The 20,484-nt window shown below is 40.3% G+C and overlaps 1 protein-coding gene across 1 annotated transcript in view; it reads right to left on the reverse strand.

Annotated features, from left to right (window-relative positions):
- Positions 1–2,945: 2,945 nt before the first annotated feature.
- Positions 2,946–20,484, reverse strand: part of LOC147367288 (zinc finger protein 41-like) — a 44,282-nt gene continuing 26,743 nt past the window's right edge. Inside the window, exons 2-5 of the mRNA XM_086414119.1 lie at positions 14,252–14,446; positions 12,698–12,754; positions 8,378–8,504; positions 2,946–4,071 (exon numbers count right to left, since the gene is read on the reverse strand). Coding sequence (XP_086270245.1) covers positions 4,034–4,071; positions 8,378–8,504; positions 12,698–12,754; positions 14,252–14,446 — 417 coding nt within the window. The 3' untranslated portion in view covers positions 2,946–4,033. The remainder of the gene's footprint in view (positions 4,072–8,377; positions 8,505–12,697; positions 12,755–14,251; positions 14,447–20,484) is intronic.

The raw sequence follows: 20,484 nt of genomic DNA on the forward strand, positions 1-20,484 counted from the left end.
CCCATAGACAGCAGCCCACCAGGCTCCCCTGACCCTGGGATTCTCCAGGCAAGAACACTGGAGTGGGTTGCCATTTCCTTCTCCAAGGCATGAAAGTAAAAAGTGAAAGTGAAGTCGCTCAGTCGTGTCCGAGTGTTTCTAAACTTCAAGATTTAAGTCCCCACAAAGAACACTGTTTAACACTGTTTCACAATGGTCACCTCTAACTGAATCATTTTCAGTCTTATTTCCCCAAGAGTTGTATTGACACCTCAGCTCACGAGTCTTGTTTATAGACTCCTCCTTTAATAAAAATGGATCTTTTCCTTGTTTCAACTTGACAATTACATCTAGTTTTGTAAAACAATAATAACCTATAAATGGGAAATAATTTAGGATTTAGTTCAGCTCCACGTGCTTTAATATACGTGAATGAAGGAAGGAACTGTTACAGGAGTGCAGCATACTGACAGTGCTCATTTGACCTGTCCTTTGGAGGGAAACTAAATATCATTTTTTTCAGGATCAAAAAAGAAACTGATCTCATTAAACTCCTGTATCATAATCAGTCTACATATACACAGGTTTAAATAAGACTCTGCAAACAAACTTCTATATCATGGCCTTGATAGTGTAAGAGGAATGGCAGACACCCTGCAACTGGAAACAGGTCAAAAAATAAAGAAAATAAAAAGACACAAAAAGGAATCAGTTAACAGAAAACATGAGGCAGAAGAATGAATAAGTGAGCTGAAAGACAAATTGGTAGAAATCACTGCTGCAGAATAAAGAATGACAAGAAACAAGGATAGGTAAAATAATTTAAAAATTGGGAGGGAGGGTTCACAATTTGCAATTTCAATTACTCTGTTTACATCAAACCCTCCTGTTTCTCATTTATATTACTGTCTCTACTCACAAAATACTTTTGTATTCTCAATACTACCTCACTTCTGATTGCTGAATATGGATGTTTCAATTCAGTTCTGACAGTATCTGCAGATCCCATTGTCCAGGGGTTGAGTCCCACAAAATCACCTCCTCAAACTTTAGATGTCAATTACAAGTCTAGATTGCGACCTGTGACTCAGATCAACTGACTATAAATCAGAGGCCCCATATCCTCACCCTCTGATTTAATTTGCTAGAATCAGAGAAGGCAATGACCCCCCACTCCAGTACTCTTGCCTGGAAAATCCCATGGACAGAGGAGCCTGGTAGGCTGCAGTCCATGGGGTCACTAAGAGTCAGAAACGACTGAGTCACTTCACTTTCACTTTTCACTTTTATGCACTGGAGAAGGAAATGGCAACCCACTCCAGTGTTCTTGCCTGGAGAATCCCAGGGATGGGGGAACCTGGTGGGCTGCCATCTATGGGGTCACACAGAGTCAGACACGACTGAAGCGACTTAGTAGTAGTAGTAGCTCATAGAACTCCAAAGAACAGTTTCTTACCTTTAATAGATTGCCAGTTTTATCACAAAGCACGCATTTCAGTAACAGTCAGATAAAAAAGCTGCATAGGGCAGACCTTCCAGGCCATCTAAGAGCCTCACCCTACCACCACCTCCAAATGTTCAGCAACAATGAAGTTCTCTGTACCCAGAGTTCAGAAATATTTATGGAGACCTCAACATGTAGGAATAATTGTTATTAGTAATTAAGTCAATCTAAAGCCTCCCCGCCCCCTCCCTGCCTAGAAGTCAAGAGTGTGGGACTAGAAGTCACAACCCTCTAATCATTTGATTGGTATTCCTGGAACAAGCCTACATGCTCAGGTTTTCAAAGTCACCTCTTTAACATGAACTCAAGTGTGGTTGAAAGAGGTATGTTATGAATAACAAAAAGCATTTGTTATAAATATTGTTTTGAATATTCTGTTATGGAAAACAAAATAATATCAATCTCTCTCTTATCATTTAAGAAACTGCAATCATTTTAGAACTTTGTACCAGAAACACAGATGAAGACTAAGTACTTATTATAAATCACAATATCATACATTACTACTTCTTCTTACTCATCACAATATCATATTCTACTTTTTTTAAACCTTCAGTTTTCCAAATTTGTTTTAATTAACCATTTATTTTTGGTGTGCTGGGTTGTCATTGCTGTGCTCAGGGTTTCTCTAGTTACAGTACATGGGCTTCTCTTTGCAGTAGCTTCTCTTGTTACAGAGAGCACATGATCAAGTACAAGGGCTTCAATACTTGTGGCTCTTAGGCTCTAAAGTGTGGGCTCGGTAGCTGTGTCGGAAGGGATCTGTTGCTCAGAGGCAAGTGGAATCTTCCCACTGCAGGAATAGAACTCATGTCCCATACATTGCCAGGTGGATTCTTATCCACTGTACTACCAGGAAAGTCCTACCATACTATACTATTAAGGTAGTACTGATGTAAGAATAGACATGAAAATAAAGACCAAAAATCAGTAATAAATCTAAACATAGAAGAAAAAAAATTGTAAAATATGAAGAAAAAAACATAGCAGTGGGAATTCCTGGGGCAGGTGGCAGGGAGCGGGTGGTGGTCCAGTGGTTAACAATTCACATGCCAATGCAGTCAATCCTGCCAATATCCCCATCTGGGAATATTCCACATGCCTTGGGCAACACAGCCCGAGTACCACAATTACTGAGTCTGCACATAAAAACTACTGAAGCCTGCATGCCCATGAGCAGGTATTCTCCAACAAGAGAAACCACCGCAATGAGAAGCCTGCACACTACAACTAGAGTAGCCTCTGCTCACTGCAACTAGAGAAAGCCCATGCGCAGCAAGAAAAACCCAGTGCAGCCAAAATTACATTTTAAAAAATGATTAATTTTTTGATTGAGTTAGAATTAGATTCTTAGATTTGACAAAAACAAATAAAACAGAAAACAGTTCGGCTGTATGGTATCAAAATAAGAAACTTTTGCACTTCAAAGAGCTCCATGCAGAGAGTGAAAAGACAATTCACAGAATGGGAGAAAATATTTATTAAATATGTAATTGATAAAGAAACGTGTATCCAGAAATTTACTAAAAAAACTTATAAGTTAACAGTAAAAAAGGACAAATGACCCAATCTATAACTGGATAATTGATATGAACAGATATTTTTCCAAGGAACATATACGAACAGGCAGTAAGCAATTAGCACATAAAAGATGCTCAAAGTCAGGGAGATGCAACTCAACTCGTAACTATAATGAAACTCTTTCATACCCATTAGGAGGGCTTTAAAAATAAAAGAAAATAATAATCATTAAGGTATATGTGGGAAAATGGGAACTCTCATTCTTTGTCAGTGGGCTGCTAAAAACTTGCCACTGCTTTGGAATAGTGTTTTGGCACTTAAACAGTGTTACTATAGCTCCCAGTGATTTCACTCAAAATATATACAAAGTAGAATGAAAAACTGTGAACACAAAAATGTTTCTACAACTGCTCATAGCAGCATTATTCACAACTGTCAAAGTGGAAACAACCAAAGCTCATTGAGTGGTAAACAAAATATGATATAACCATACAATCAAAGATTACTTAACCAGAAATTGAAGTGGATGATCAGATCAGTCACTCAGTTGTGTCTGACTCTTTGTGACCCCATGAATCGCAGCACGTCAGGCCCCCTGTCCATCACCGGAGTTCACCCAGACTCACATCCATCGAGTCAGTGATGCCATCCAGCCATCTCATCCTCTGTCGTCCCCTTCTCCTCCTGCCCCCAATCCCTCCCAGCATCAGAGTCTTTTCCAATGAGTCAACTCTTCGCATGAGGTGGCCAAAGTACTGGAGTTTCAGCTTTAGCGTCATTCCTTCCAAAGAAATCCCAGGGCTGATCTCCTTCAGAATGGACTGGTTGGATCTCCTTGCAGTCCAAGGGACTCTCAAAAGTCTTCTCCAACACCACAGGTCAAAAGCATCAATTCTTCAGCGCTCAGCCTTCTTCACAGTCCAACTCTCACATCCATACATGACCACAGGAAAAACCATAGCCTTGACTAGACGAACCTTTGTTGGCAAAGTAATGTCTGTGCTTTTGAATATGCTGTCTAGGTTGGTCCTAACTTTCCTTCCAAGGAGTAAGCGTCTTTTTCATGGCTGCAGAAGTGGATGATAAATACATATTATAACTCTGGTAAACTATAAAAAGATCATGCTTAGTGGAAGAAGCCGCAAAAGGCTATATATTTTGTGATTCTATTGATGTGGAACCTCTAGAATAGTCAAATCTCTTAGACACAAAGTAAATTAGTAGTTCCTAGGGGCTGGGGAGCAGAAACGGAGAGTGACTACCAATGGGTACAGAGTTCCTCTTGGGGGTGATGAAAATATAATAAAAAAAAGTAGTGGTGATAGTCCCATATGTCTATGAACATATTAAAAAGTATGTTTTTTTTTGTATAAATTGAATTGTATAAACTAAAAGGATCAATTTTGGGTACATGAATTATATTGCAGTCAAGTTGTTATTTAAAAAAAAAAAAGTTCTGACAAAGAAAACTCCAGGTCCAGATTGCCTCCTTAGTGAATTCTAGTATGAATATTTAAGGAAAAAATGATCCTAATTTTATGGCACTAAGAATAGGAAGAAAAGAAATAGGTAACAGTGAGCAACTATTTAAGTCTTATGACTAATATCATACTTGGATGTCAATAATAAATTATTTCACATTAAGTCCCAGCCAAAGAAACAAGTTAAAAGAAATGAAGATTAGAAAAATATAAAAATATCTTTATTTACAAATGATATTATCTCATATATAAAAGTTTAAGGAGTCTTCAAAACAGCTAGGAGGAGTAACAAGTGAAATATCAAATAGAAACAACAAAAATGAACATAAATTATATTATCTATATAAATCCAGAAAACAATTGAAACTTGAAGTTTGAAAAGTATCATTGTAGCATCAGAAGACTTAAGGGCACAGCTCACAACAAAGATTGAAGATATGTAAGGGAAAACTACAACACATTCCAAAGGAACATTAAAAGCTAAGGAAAAGGAAAGACGTTCACAGATCAGAAAATTCAGTATTAGATGCAAAATTTCCCCCAATTCTTCTACATATTCAATACAATCCTCACATAATACTACTAGGATTTCCAAAAAACATATTTTTTTAAATTTATAGGGAAAGAAACTAACAATCTAAGAAAAAACTAAGAGGACTTATTCTTTCTGATGTGAAAACATACTACAGAGCCAGATTAATTTAAAAAGTGCATGATTCATATTCACATAGGTATTTAGATCAATAAACCAGAATGATATTCAGAAATAAGCCTATGCATATATACACAATTTATTTAAAAAGGTGCCAAGGCAACTAAATAGGGAAAGGATAATCAGTCCATTAAGTAGATATTTGGCTGCAAAGAGAAAGACAAGTAATATTTCACACCATGTACAGAGATGAATGGGAAAAAGTCAAAGACTTAAATGTAAAACCTAAACGAAGGACATTTACAGAAGAAAAATACAGGACAAAATCTGAATGACCTTTGCTTAGGCAATTTATTAAGTAGAGGGATGGGGGGAATGGAACAGAAACTGAAGCAAATGATACACTGAACATCATCACAACATGAAAATATTTTGCCCAATTGTTAGCAAACAAAATGGTCAACCATAGATTAAAAGAAAAAATTTCCAAAAGGTGCATCTTATAAAAGTCATCAAGATTACATAAAGAAGTATATTTTGAATTACTAGACAGAAAACTCAAACAAAACAAATGGTAAGAATCTGAACATACCTTTTTAAAAGCTATGTGAATGGCCAACCAGCATACGAAAGTTGTTCATCATCAAAGAGAAATGAAACCAAGTATATACAGCAGACACCCAATAAAAGGATCAAAACTCGTCAGGTTTACAACACAAAATGAGGGTGTAGGCATGGAGCAAGCAGAACTACTATATGTTGCTAATGCCCACATAAATGACACATGTACTTTAAACAAATCTGGCAATTGCTTTTTTTTTTTCCTTCATATACAGGCAGATCTTAAAAGATACTACAGGTGTGGTTCCTGCAATAAAGTGAATATCACAATTGAATCACAAACTGTTTGCCTTCCTAATACATAAGAAAGTTGTTTAAACACAGGGAAGCCTAATTATGTACAGCAGCATTATGTCTAAAAAAATTATATATTCCTTAATTACAAAACACCTTATTGTTAAAATATTATTAACCATCCTCGGATCATTTTGTGCCTGATAACTTCGCTGCTGGAGGATCCTGTGTCAATGTTGACATCCGCTGAGTATTAATGGTGATGGCTACTAAAGGATGGAATGGTTATGGCAATTTCTTTAAAGACAACAATGAAGCTTGTCACACCAATTAACTCCTGTCAGGATTTCTCCATAAAATGCAACACAAATTAACAGCATTTTTCAATAACCCTAAAATCTCTTTCAAAATTACTGAATCCTCTCAAACCCTGCCAAATCAACCTATGTACCATCACCCAGGCTTTGTTGTTGATTTATGAAGCTCAGGCAAAGAAGATTCAGCACAATGCCTAAGGGCCCTAGAATTTTCAGAATGGCAAATGAGCACTGGCTTCAACTTAAAGTCACCAGCTGCACTAGCCCCTAACAAGAGAGTCAGCGTGTGCTTTGAAGCTAAGCATGGACATCTGTCTACCCATTATCTACCTATGAAAGTCCTGTATGGTATCTTCTTCCAATAGAGAAGTATTTCACCTATTCTGAAACTCTTGTGAAGTGTGGCCACCTGCATTAATCATCTAAGCTATAGTAGATCTTCTGGATAATAACTTCCTGCAGCTTTTTCATCAGCCCTTGCTGTTCCCCCTTACACATTCATCTTATAGAGATGGCTTCCTTCCTTAACCCTCATGAATCAACCTATAGTAGATTCAAACTCTTCTTTTGTAGGTTCCTTGCCTCTCTCAGCCTTCATAGAATTGAAGACACTCAGGACCTTGCCAAGGACTTAATTGAATGTTGTGGGTGGTTTGACCTTCTTTTCAGAACACTAAAATATTCTCCATATCAGCAATCAAGTTATTTCACTTTCTTATCATTCATGTGTTCACTGGAGTTGGCACTTTAATTTTCCCTCAAAATTTTGCATTCATAAGTTGGCCAACTGGTGTAATAGGCCTAGTTTTTTCAGTATTATCTCGCCTTTCAGCATAACTTCCTTACTAATAATTTCTAACTTAATTTAAAGTATCATGTAACTCTTCCTTTCACTTCAACAGCTATAAGCCATTGTATGGTTATTAATTAGCCCAGTTTCAATATTGCTGTGTCTCAGGGAATAGGAGGCCTGCCTGAAGAGACTGGGGAATGGCCAGTCACAGGGGAAATCTGAACACACACAATATTTACTAATGAAGTTCACCATCTCATATGAGTGCAACTCACGGTGCCCCAAAACAATTACAATACAACATCAACAATCACAGATCACCTTACCAAATATAACAGTGAAAGAGTCTGAAATGTTATGAGAATTTCCAAAATGTGACACAGAGACACAGAGTGAGCAAATACGGTTCAAATACCGATATGCAGTCCGACCCAGGGGATTGACACAAACTTCCCATTTGTAAAAAACATTCTCGGCTGGAAAGCCTAATAAAGTAAAGCTAAATAAAACCAGGCATTCCTACAGGTATAATTATTTCATGAGACCCAGGAAACCACCCGAGGGTCTTTTCACAAGGGAATAAAAATATGGCCTCACACGATGTAGATGCAAATATTCATAGCACATTTAGTTATGATTAGCATCAAACTAAAAAGGATCTCAACATCTATAATTAAAAATACACTACTCTTCAATAAAGGGAATAAATACAGATAAAACAACATAAACAGTCACCAAAGAATTATACAAGGAGAAAGAAGTCATACAGGCAGTACATAAAGTATGATTCCATTTATATGAATTTCCAAAAAAGGGAAAAGTAGGGAACATCCCTGGTGGTCAAGTGCCTAAGTCAACACACTCCCAATGCAGGGTGCCCAGGCTTCATCCCTGGTCAGGGAACTAGATACCACATGCAGCAACTAAAGATCCGGTGTGCCACAACTAAGACTTGGCACAATCTTTTAGAAAAAAAAGTGGAGGGGGGGAGAAAGTATTGAAACAAAAAGAGGATCAGTGATTATCAGAAAATAGGTGTCAAGAGAGGACAGAGAACAGCCAAGGAAAACTTTCACATGGCAGAAATAATCTGTATTGTGACTTTGGTGGCACAGCTGTACATATTGTCCAGAATTCATTCTAGTATACACAGAAACCTGTTAAATTTTCTTTTCTGTCAATTACTCCTCAATACAGGTAATTTACTTAAAAAAAAAAGCAGGAACAGAAGATCAACTGCACCCGAGTCAGAGTCCTATAATAAAGTAGGCTCACCCGGTGAGACAAGGTGGCTATAGTTCTCCAGCATCACATCTCTGTACAGGGTCCTCTGAGCAGGATTCACATGCTGCCACTCCTTCCAGGTAAACTCCACACTCATATCCTTGAATGACACTGATGTCTGTGAAGGCACATTTCTCATCAATCTGAAGAATTCAAATTTAGGTGATGTGGAAAATACCTTTGGAACTAATTTCTATCAGTTTATGGTTAAAAATATAAGACAAAAACTGAAAATTTTTTCACATTATCAAAAATAAAAAATATCTAACAGTATACTCTTTATATGCAATGTCCTAGGGAAGCAGGCACGCTTTTGGTTCAACCTCCAAAACCCACACAAATATTATTTTTCTTTTGAAAAGAAGGTTAAAAGAAACACAGTTTATTCAAAGAGTTCTTTTTTCCAAATTATATCCATGACCACAATGCAAGCTTGGGTGAGAGTCTTCACATCAATATTTATGAAGTAGCATTCTCAGACTCAGGTTTAACAGCTGGCCAAAGCATCCCAGGCTCTTTCCATTTGAGCTAAAGTGGAATCAAGTAAAATCAGCTGGGGCTTCCCTGATGGCTCAGTGGTAAACATTCTGCCTGCCAATGCAGGATACTTGAGCTCAATCCCTGAGTCAGAAGATCCCATGGAGAAGGAAGTGACAACCCACTCCAGTGTTCTTGCCTAGAGAATCCCATGGACAGAGAAGCCTGGTAGGCTAAAGCTGATGGGGTCTCAAAGAGTCAAACATGACTCAGCAACTAAAAAACAACAAAATCATCCAACGCATCATCAAATCTTAGAAGAGCTGAAAGAGCCTGCTAACTCATCTGTTTCTGCAACTGCTTCACTAGAGTCCATTTTGAGAGTTATATTTTAAATTATAAGTCAGGCCATGCCCTTTCTTACCTCAAAATTCTCTAAAAAACTAGTAAACAGAGATAAATATTGAATTCATAAATTAGGAGATTCAATATGGTGGAGCTATCACTTCTCCACAAAGAGATCCACAGATTCAATGAAATCACAGGTCTTTTTTTTTTTTTTTAAGAATCACAAGCTAATTCTAATATTTATGTAGAAAGGCAAAAAAGTCTAGAATATGAAAAGCATTTTGGAAAAGAACAAAGTTGGACTAATATTACTTGATTTCAAGACATATCACACAGCCACTAATCAAGACAGTGTGTAATATTTAAAAAATGAAACACATAGATCAAAAGGAAAAGCTAAAAACAATATATACAAGCATACATGCACACACACACACATTTCTTTAATTTAGGTGTCCAGGCAATTCCAGGAAGAAAGTATCTTCTGACAAAAATCATGCTAGCCTAAAAAACTCTATTAGAAAATAATAATAATATAACGTTGATTCATACTTTGTACCACAAATAAATAATTTGAAATGATCACAGACCTCAATGAGTCTGATTTCTGCTTAGATTTTAGACTCAGAGTGTTAGAGAAATTAAAATGGAGGAAGTCCTATTCAGGCATCAGAAGCAGGAGAGCAGGCCTCAGACCTGCTTCTGACCTGCCTGGACACTGCCCGGATTCCATGCGAGCCTGTAAGCACAGCAAGTCAGGCAGCACTCTACATAAGAAAGGGAGTGGGTCTTAGAATCTCTTAAGCCCTCTGGAGTCTAGGAAGTCTTATGATTCACAAGGTGAAACAAACAGCATTGTAAAAGCTAAACCAGAGCTGAATTTTTATGTGCAAACTGATGATAACATCAGGTTTTGGTCTGGGATTATAAGCAGGAGCCCCCAAACTGCAATTTGAAGTCTCAACCATAGGGTGGCTGCACCAACCAGGACCCTTTCCCAACTGGGACTGCAGATTGCTATTAACAAGGGACAGCCCAACACTGTTCAAGTCTGGATGCTGGTTTTCCAAAACACTTTGGTGATGTACACCCTGTTACTTTTGTTAAGTCAAACAGTCTTCTATTAAAAAAAAAAAAAAAAAAAAAAACTGAAATTGTTGCAGATGGTGACTGTAGCCATGAAACTAAAAGATGCTTACTCCTTGGAAGAAAAGTTATGACCAACCTAGATAGCATATTGAAAAGCAGAGACATTACTTTGCCAACAAAGGTTCCTCTAGTCAAGGCTATGGTTTTTCCAGTGGTCATGTATGGATGTGAGAGTTGGACTGTGAAGAAAGCTGAGCGCCCAAGAATTGATGCTTTTGAACTGTGGTGTTGGAGAAGACTCTTGAGAGTCCCTTGGACTGCAAGGAGATCCAACCAGTCCATTCTGAAGGAGATCAGCCCTGGGATTTCTTTGGAAGGAATGATGCTAAAGCTGAAACTCCAGTACTCTGGCCATCTCATGTGAAGAGTTGACTCATTGGAAAAGACTCTGACGCTGGGAGGGATTGGGGGCAGGAGGACAAGGGGATGACAGAGGATGAGATGGCTGGATGGCATCACTGACTCGATGGACATGAGTCTGGGTGAACTCCGGGAGTTGGTGATGGACAGGGAGGCCTGGCGTGCTGCGATTCATGGGGTCGCAAAGAGACACAACTGAGTGACTGAACTGAACTGAACTGAATGAATGGTTTAACAATCCTGCATTTTGAAATTGTTTATTTGTGAGTAATGAATGGTTTATTTTGTTAACAAATTCTTCGAACAAGTGTTGAGTCTGCTGCTGCTGCTGCTAAGTCGCTTCAGTCGTGTCCAACTCTGTGGGACCCCAATAGACGGCAGCCCACCAGGCGCCCCCGTCCCTGGGATTCTCCAGGCAAGAGTACTGGAGTGGGGTGCTGTTTCCTTCTCCAATGCATGAAAGCGAAAAGTGGAAGTGAAGTCGCTCAGTCGTGTCCAACTCTTAGTGACCCCATGGACCGCAGCCTACAAGGCTCCTTCATCCATGGGATTTTCCAGGCAAGAGTACCCTATGTTCCCTCAATTCAGTATTTAGAATATGCTACCAATACAAATGTCCAACCCATCCTCAGACCCTGAAATTCTAGATTTCTGAGAGGGCCAACGGGCCACACATTTGGTTGTTTTCTGATCAGCATTCCCTCTATTAAATAAACTTAAATAATACATGAAAACAAAAATTATAGACCTAACAAGAGACATAGACATAACAAGAGACATATCAATAACGTTACGAAAATATATTTAAAAACAGACAAAAATGTACAATTTTCTGTGAAAATGTAGTAATTAAAAAAAAATACCTATGATTTTTTTTAAATAAAGTAACTCAAGAATTTACATGGTTTAGTTGCTAAGTCATGTCTGACTCTGACTACCCCGTGGACTGTAACCCTCCAGGCTCCTCTGTCTATGGGATTTCCCAGGTAAGAATACTGGAGTGGGTTGCCATTTCCTTCTCCAAGGAATCTTCCCAAACCAGGGATCAAACCTGGGTCTCCTGCATTGCAGGCAGATTCTTTACCAACTGGGACACCAGGGAAGATGTACTTACAAAGTCCAATTTTAGAGGTAAGTTTAAGGAAATATGTGACAGGGAATTTTCTCCTATGAATTAAAGAGAGAAAGGGGTGAGGGACAAGAGAGAGGGGAGGGGAGAACAGAAAAGAGCAGACAGTAAGAGCTCCAATAAGACTAATAATAACTGAGATACCACAGGTAGAGACCTGGTTCAATTCCTGGATTGGGAAGATCCCCTAGAGAAGGGATAGGCTATCTACTCCAGATGTGCACAGTTCTTGGCCATCTGATTTTCTCTTATAGGCCTCTTCCTTCCATCACAGCCTATAATGGGGGCAGGTGAAGGAAACTATCATGTCCTTCAGCCTTTGCAGTAAGGTAGAGAAGAAAACAAAATTATAGGTTAATCGAATTCATCAATACAAGAACAGAAATTCAAACCTGCATGCTCAGTCACATCCAAATCTTTGCGACCCCATGGACTAGAGCCTGCCAGGCTCCTCTGTCCATGGAATTTTCCAGACAAAAATATTGGGGTCGGTTGCCATTTCCTACTCCAGAGGATCTTCTCCACCCAGGGATTGAACCCACATCTCCTTTTCTTCTGCTTTGGCAGGAGGATTCTTTACCACTGAGTCACCTGGGAATCCCCAAAATCCACTTTTGCTACCTCTAATAATTGCAGATTAAAGAAAACCAGCTATACCTTTACTTCAATAGATACAAAAAGGTATTCAATATAATTCAGGATATGTTCATGATTCAAGCAAAAGTTTAGCAAACTGATAATAAAAGGGAAATAACTTACATTCATAAAAGATGGGTAACACAAACTGAGAGCAATCTGAAATCGAGTTAAATGCACACCACAAATTGGGGGATGAATAAAGAGCTCACCTCAGATATGTTCATTTTCAGTGGGTCTTGGGAGAGTAGAGGACAGTGACGACTCAGCTGCAGGGGCAGGAAGAAGACAGGGTCAAGACACCTGGCCTGCCACACAGTTCCTACATTCACCTCCCAATCATGTCGGCAGGCCAGCTGAGGGGTAGCCTTCATACAGCATCCTCTTAGACCTTGAAAAGGCAAGGACCTAGTAGAAGCACCACCTGTCCGTTTTTGAGTTTAAAATTATTACAGGGCTTAAACCTACCACTTCTGACAGTGAAAATTTTGTCTATTGATTTAAACAGATTTAAATAGGACATCCCTGGTTGCTCAGTGGTAAAGAATCCGCCTGCCAATGCAGGAGACATGGGTTCAATCCCTGATGGGGGAAGAGTCCACATGCTGCAGAGCAACTATGCCGCTGGGCCACGACTATTGAGCCTGTGCTGTGGAGCCCCACAGCCACAATAACTGAAGCCAGTGTACCCTAGAGCCAGTGCTCTGCAACAGGAGAAGCCACCACAATGAGAAGCCTGGCACTGAAACTAGAGTAGCCCCTGCTCTTCACAACTACAGACAAGCCTGAACAGCACCTAAGACCCAGCACAGCCAAAAATAAATATTAATAAATAAAATAAATAGATTCAATTTTTGTCTGTTGATTTTTATTTTGTCTATTGATTTAAATAATACAAACAGAAACCTAACAACAGCCGACTGAAGAACATCAAAGGATAATACTATTTCATTAAAATTCACAATAGAATACACAACTGTATTCTTTATGTTCCTCAGTTTTCCTAGCAAAATTGTTTACCCACTGAGGTAGAGAATTTACAGGAAGCCAAGTAAAAAAGATGCCGAACTTTAAGGTAATTTAAAAAAAATGACTGAAGTGGGGTGCAGTTTCTCAAAAGGGACTCTTGATAAGTGTCTTCTGATGACAGAACAGTATGAACGGTTCAACTCCTGGCTCTGGCATAAGCTTGGTGAGCCTAGAGAAGTCAACAGTCCTCTCAAATTCAGGTCCACCTCACCAAGCTGAGACTCAGATTTGCTTCTTGTTTTCTGTGTTTAATGCAGAGGGTCACCCCGTTATCACGAGATAACTGGGAGACTTAAATAAACCACCCAATGAAAAGAACACAGTGTCTTTTAAATACAACAGCTGTTAGCACTTCTTCGGCGGTTACTACCTAGCACTTTGCTAACTCCTACTAATGACGCCACCTCGAATCCTCGGATCAGTCCCATGAAGCAGACATTATCCATAGCCTTCTTTGCAGACGAGTTACCTGACTCTGCTCCACGTTAGTTCTCCAGCCCACAATACATGTGACACAGAGGGAACTGACCAGGTCTCTCTGGTTCCGGAGCAGAGCTGCCCAGCACACCAGCTCACACTCGGCCAGGGCGACCACCGCTGTCCGCCCAGCGTTCCCGTCATATTGCAGGCAAGGCCGGGTATTCGCACCCCACACGGACCAAACCCCTGCTCCTAATGGATCTCAGCTCCACCTGCGCTGGAGCCTACCTGAGCCGAATTTGGAACACCGCACCCACCTTCCCAGAGCTAAGGTCCAAGCCAGACTCGGGCACTGCGGGGTCCCGCCTGGGCCTGAGGGCAGCCCAAGACTTCCTGCTTCCGCCGGTAACTGAGAAACTCCAAGAACTTCTCACTGGACCTGCAAAGGCGGACGGGAAGAAAAGGGACCAAGGCTGCACATGCGCAGAGGGAGCCCGCGGAGACCAGGAGCGCTGTGGGGCGGAGAAAGACTACACTTCCCATCCTCCGCGCGCTCCCTGTGACTCCGAACGGAGCTATCAGGTTCCTGCTGCAGAGCAGGGATATGGGATAAACGTGTGTCCCAGAGTCCTGGTTCTCAGAGGCCCTAGATGGGGTGTGTCTCCACACTGCTGGTCTTAGGCCGTCTCTATACCTGGCTTAGGTGAAGGTTCAAGGACAAAACTGGAAAAGTTCATGGATGAAACCATTCTCCAAATGCTAAATCCTAGAAGTCTGGAGAAAATATTCTCCTAATGGAATACAATTTTCTATCTCTCCATTAGTCAACCTGCTTGCCGTCATGTAGACTTCCTTTGTAAAGGACAAATAGCGTGTTTTTTAAAAAGTGAGTTTACTGGTTTAGTCACAATTGAACAGACTTCTTTTTCATTTCCTGTAATTCTGTAACCAGTTAGGACTACACAGGGCCCTGCTAGATACAAAAGGCTTTCCCTGTCCCCTGAGTTTTTAGCAGGAAAAAGGCATCGCTCTCCAAAGCCTTCCCTGAATTCCCAAGGGCAGATTCTGACAGTTACTAATAGGCAAAGGGTGCAATGTAGAAGAAATGTGGAGCAGTCAAAAGACAATAGTGAAAGATTTAAAAAAAATAGTGCAGCTAAAAAGTAAGAGACCTTGTTCCTCCTTAAGAGATATACATAATAGCTTATCTTTCAACTCTTATGAAGGAACTAAGGCAGTAACCCAGGTGGAGGATGGCAATTTCAGGTGCAGAAGGTGAGCCCCGAACACCACACTGTTAGCTCGCCACCAACCAAAGCAACACAAACTGTGCCTTTTACCTGAACTTTGCCTATAAAAACTCTTCCCCCCAAAATAATACAGAGGATTAAGTCTGTAGCACATGAGCCACCAGTTCTCCTCCTTTAGCCTTTACAGTAAAACTGCTCCAAATCCCAGTGTTTCGGTTTTTTTGGCTTCAGTATTCAGCAGGCACAGGAATTTGTATCTGGCAGTAATTTACTACAAAAAATTCCTTGAACTCCAAATTCTAAATCTAAATATCACTCTTTTGTTGTTGTTGTTCAGTCACTAAGTTGTGCCCGACTCTTTGTGACCCCGTGGACTGCAGCACACCACACTTCTCTGTCCTCCACTATTTCCCATAGTTTGCTCAAATTCATGCCCATTGAGTTGGTAATGCCATCCAACCATCTCACCCTCTGTTGGCCCCTTCTCCTCTTGCCTTCAGTCTTGCCCAGCATCAGGGTCTTTTCCACTGAGTCAGTTCTTCACATTAAATGGCCAAAGTATTGGAGCTTCAGCTTCAGCATCAGTCCTTCCAATGAATATTCAGGGTTGATTTCCTTTAGGATTGACTGGTTTAATCTCCTTGAAGTCTGAGGGACTCTCAAGAGACTCCAACACCACAATACGAAAGCATCAGTTCTTCTGTGCTCAGTGTTCTTTATGGCCCAACTCTCACATCTATAGATGACTACTGGAAAACCCATAGCTTTGACTAGACAAATCTTAGTTGGTAAAGTGATGTTTCTGCTTTTTAATATGCTGTCTAGGTTTGTCATAGTTTTTCTCCCAAGGAGCAAATGTCTTTTAATTTCATGGCTGCAGTTACTGTCCACAATGATTTTGGAGACCACGAAAATAAAGTCTGTCGCTGCTTGCATTGTTTCCCCATCTTTTTGCCATGAAGTGATGGGACCAGATGCCAATATCTTAGTTTTTTGAATGCTGAGTTTTAAGCCAACTTTTTCACTCTCCTCTTTCACCATCATCAAGAGGCTCTTTAGTTCCTCTTTCGCTTTCTGCCATAATGATGGTGTCATCTGTATATCTGAGTTTGTTGATATTTCTCCTGGAAATCTTGATTCTAGCTTGTGATTCATCCAGCCCAGCATTTCTCATGATGTACTCTGCATGTAAGTTAAATAAGCAGGGTGAAAATATATAGCCTTGAAGTACTCCTTTCCCAATATTGAACCAGTCCATTGTTCCATGTGCATTTCTCACTGTTGCTTCTTGACCCGCATACAGGTTTCTTAGGAGGCAGTTAAGGTGGTCTGGTATTCCCATCGCTTTAAGAATTTTCCACAGTTTGTTATGGTACTGAGTTGGCCCAAAGGCAAGAGATGCCAATTTGAGCAGGCACTGAAGATTCCCCAATGAACATGCCCAAGAAAGGTGGAAATGATAAAATATCTAATCTGTGTAAACATTTAGAAACAAACTACTAACACGAATTGGCATAACCAATGGGGAAAAGTAAAAGCTAACAGAAAACGATACAAATGAAAACAAATACACAATCAAGGAAGAGCAAAGAGAATAAGAAAGGTGATAAAGTGATTTTACACTAGGAGACTCATAAGGAAAGAGAAATGTAAAATTGTAATATAGTTCAGCAATGTAAATCCCAAGTTTATGTAACCAAAAATTGCAAAGTAAATATTTAGTATAATGGGAGTAAGGAAGAAGGAAAGCTAAATAGAGATTTATAATAAAATGGAATCAACAGATAATGTCTAAAATGAATAAGTCAAGAGGCACCACTTTAAACTATTATCAAAATGATGTTTAAAGATGAATACAAGAAAACACAGCTAAAAAGATTGAAGATGCTTAGTTATTTCTGTAGAACAAGAGAAAGAAGGGAGAGAAAGAGTGTGGGGCTATAGACTGTGATTTTTGTTGTGTTATTTAATTATACTGGATTAAACATTTTAAAATTTTAATTGGAGGATAATTGCTTTACAGTGTTATGTTAGTTTCTGCTGTACAACAGAGTAAATCAGCTATAAGTATACATATATCCCCTCCCTCTCAGTTCAGTTCAGTTCAGTTCAGTCGCTCATTTGTGTCCGACTCCCTGCGACCCCATGAATCGCAGCACGCCAGGCCTCCCTGTCCATCACCAACTCCCGGAGTTCACTCAGACTCATGTCCATCGAGTCAGTGATGCCATCCAGCCATCTCATCCTCTGGTGTCCCCTTCTCCTCCTGCCCCCAGTCCCTCCCAGCATCAGAGTCTTTTCCAATGAGTCAACTCTTCGCATGAGGTGGCCAAAGTACTGGAGTTTCAGCTTTAGCATCATTCCTTCCAAAGAAATCCCAGGGCTGATCTCCTTCAGAATGGACTGGTTGGATGTCCTCCCTCTAGAGCCTCCCTAATACTCCCCTCCATCCCACCCCTCTAGGTCATTTCAGAGCATCAAGCTGAGCTCCCTGTGTTACACAGCTGGTTCCCACTAGCTATCTATATTACACATGCTGGTGAATATATTTGGGGCTTTCCAGGTGGCTCATTGCAATAGAGCCTGCCACTGCAGTAGACATGGGTTCAATCCCTGGGTCGGGAAGATCCTCTGGAGAAGGAAACTGCAACCCACTCCAGTATTCTTGCCTGGAAAGCCCCATGGACAGAGGAACCTGGTGGGCTACAGCCAATGGGGTCACAAAAGAGTTAGTCACGACTTAATGACTAAAACAACAACAACAAAGTGTATATTATGTCAATACCACTCTCTCAATTTGCTCTACCCTCTCCTTCCCACGATGTGTCCACAAATCTGTTCTCTACATCTGCATCTCTATTCCTGTCCCGCAAATAGGTTCATCAGTACCATTTTTCCAGAGTCCATATGTGTTAGTTAATATGTGACATTTGTTTTTTCTGACTTACTTCACTCTGTATGACAGAATCTAGATTCATCCACATCACGACAACTGACTCAATTTTGTTCCTTTTTATGGCTGAGAATTACACTGGATTTCAAAATTGTGGTCCATGTCTTCTGATTTAAAATTTAATGATCTATTTTAAATTTAAAATCTATTTTAAAATTTAAACTTAAAAATTACAGTGCTCTTTTTTTAAAGAAAATGAAAAAAGTTTTATAATCACCAGCAGGTGGCACTATTTTCCCTCAGTGTGAGACTTTTCTTCCGAATCCTGTCACCTCTGCTTTTTCCTCACTCATTTGATTATATTAAATTGTGTAGCTTTTCCTCACAAGAACTAAGAAGCCCAAGCTGATTGGTCTTTACTGAGAAAATTGTTTGTTTATATTGTTTGCTTAGTCGTTCAGTTGTGTCTGACTCTTTTGCAACCCCATGGACTGTAGCCTGCTAAATTCCTCTGTCCACGGGGATTCTCCAGGTAAAAATACTGGAGTGGGTTGCCATGTCCTCCTCCAGGGGATCTTCCCAAACCAGGGTCGAACCCAAGTCTCCCACACTGCAGGCAGATTCTTTACGGTTTGAGCCACCAGAGAAGGCTAATATAAATTTTAGGCAATCACAAATATTTCCAAAGTGATTACATTAAACTGAATTTTCACATTTTCTTTTTCTTTTGTAAAGCATAGGTGAATTCACCAAACTCTTCTCTTTTTAAAAAGTTTTTTATTTAATTTTTTATTTTTGGCTGTCCTGGGTCTTTGTCTCTGCTCAGGCTTTTCTCTAGTTGCGGCAATCAGACTTCTCATGGCAGGGGCTTCTCTTGTTGTGGAACACTAGTCTAGCATGTTCAGGCTTCAGTAGTTGTGGCATGTAGGCTCAGAACTTGCAGCTCCCAGGCTCTAGAGCACAGGCTTAATAGTTGTAGTGTGAGGACCTAGTTGCTCTGCGGCATGGGGGATCTTCCCAGACCAGGGATGTAACCTGAGCCTTCTATACTAGCAGGTGGATTCTTTACCACTGAGCCACCACGAAAGTCCAACTCTTCTCTTATTCATAAATCTTGGCCATCAAAGAAAACCAGCAAAATTTTCACAGAACCGTTTATTTGTTTAGCCCATCAACAGTGGAGCCTGGCGGGATATAGTCCGTGGGATCGAAGAGTCGGACACAACTGAGGGACTAAGCATACCACTTAACCTTCAAGTTTGTGAAAAACTATCAAATTTAAGGGTGACATTAAATATTGATTTTATCTAACTCCATCTCCTACTGCTATATAACACTGGAGAAAATAGATCTTTGTGCTTTGTTCTTTCTTTATGGGTTTAGGTTAGGACAAGATTAGGGTTAGGGTCAGGGTCCTCCATATTTCTTTCTTTTTACTGCCCCTGTGAGGCAGTTATGCGTTCTCTGTTATCAAAAATCAGCAACATCTCCCCTATAAAGAGAAGTAACGTGTATGGTGGACTATGAAAATGATAAAGGGCTTTGTAAATAAAAGTCACCACAGTGTCTGTAACAAACAGAATATTGAGATTGTTTTTTTTTTCTTCTTCTTCTTCTTCTGATATTGGATAACTTGGTATTGGTTAAATGGTGGAAGTATTTTTTAAATAATTTACTTATTTTTGACACACACACACTTATTTATTTATTTTTGGCTGTCCTAGGTCTTCGTTGCTGCAGGCAGGCTTTCTCTGGTTGCAGAGAGTGAGGGTTACTCTCTAGTTTCAGTGCATGGGCTTCTCACTGTGGTGGCTTCTCTTGTTGCAGAGCACAGGCTCTATTGTTGCATCACGCGCCTCAGTAGTTGCAACTTGCTGATTCTAGCGTTCTTGGGTTTCGGTAGCTGTGGTACAGGGGCTGGTGAGCTGTGGTTGGTGGGCCCTCGAGTGTACAAGCTTCAGTAGCTACAGCACGTAGGCTTAGTAGTCGTGGCACACGGGCTCAGTTGCTCTGGGGCATGTGGGATCTTCCTGAACCAGGGATTGAAGCCGTGACTTCTGCACTGACAGGCAGATTCTTAACTACTGGGCTACCAGGGAACTCCAGGGTGGAAGCATTTTTGTCTCAGCTTTAAAATGAGACTTGTAAATGATGAGACTGAGGCTGAAAATGAATTAGCTATGAGTAGAATGACAAAGATGGAGAAAGCAATGGCACTCCACTCTACTACTCTTGCCTGGAAAATCCCATGGATGGAAGAGCCTGGTAGGCTGCAGTCCATGGGGTCTCGAAGAGTCAGACACAACTGAGCGACTTCACTTTCACTTTTCACTTTCATGCATTGGAAAAGGAAATGGCAACCCACTCCAGTGTTCTTGCCTGGAGATCCCAGGGATGGGGGAGCCTG

Source organism: Bos grunniens, chromosome 8, assembly GCF_055505025.1.
Source record: "Bos grunniens cultivar Pamir isolate PY7600 chromosome 8, Bosgru_T2T1.0, whole genome shotgun sequence".
Lineage (NCBI taxonomy): Eukaryota > Metazoa > Chordata > Mammalia > Artiodactyla > Bovidae > Bos > Bos grunniens.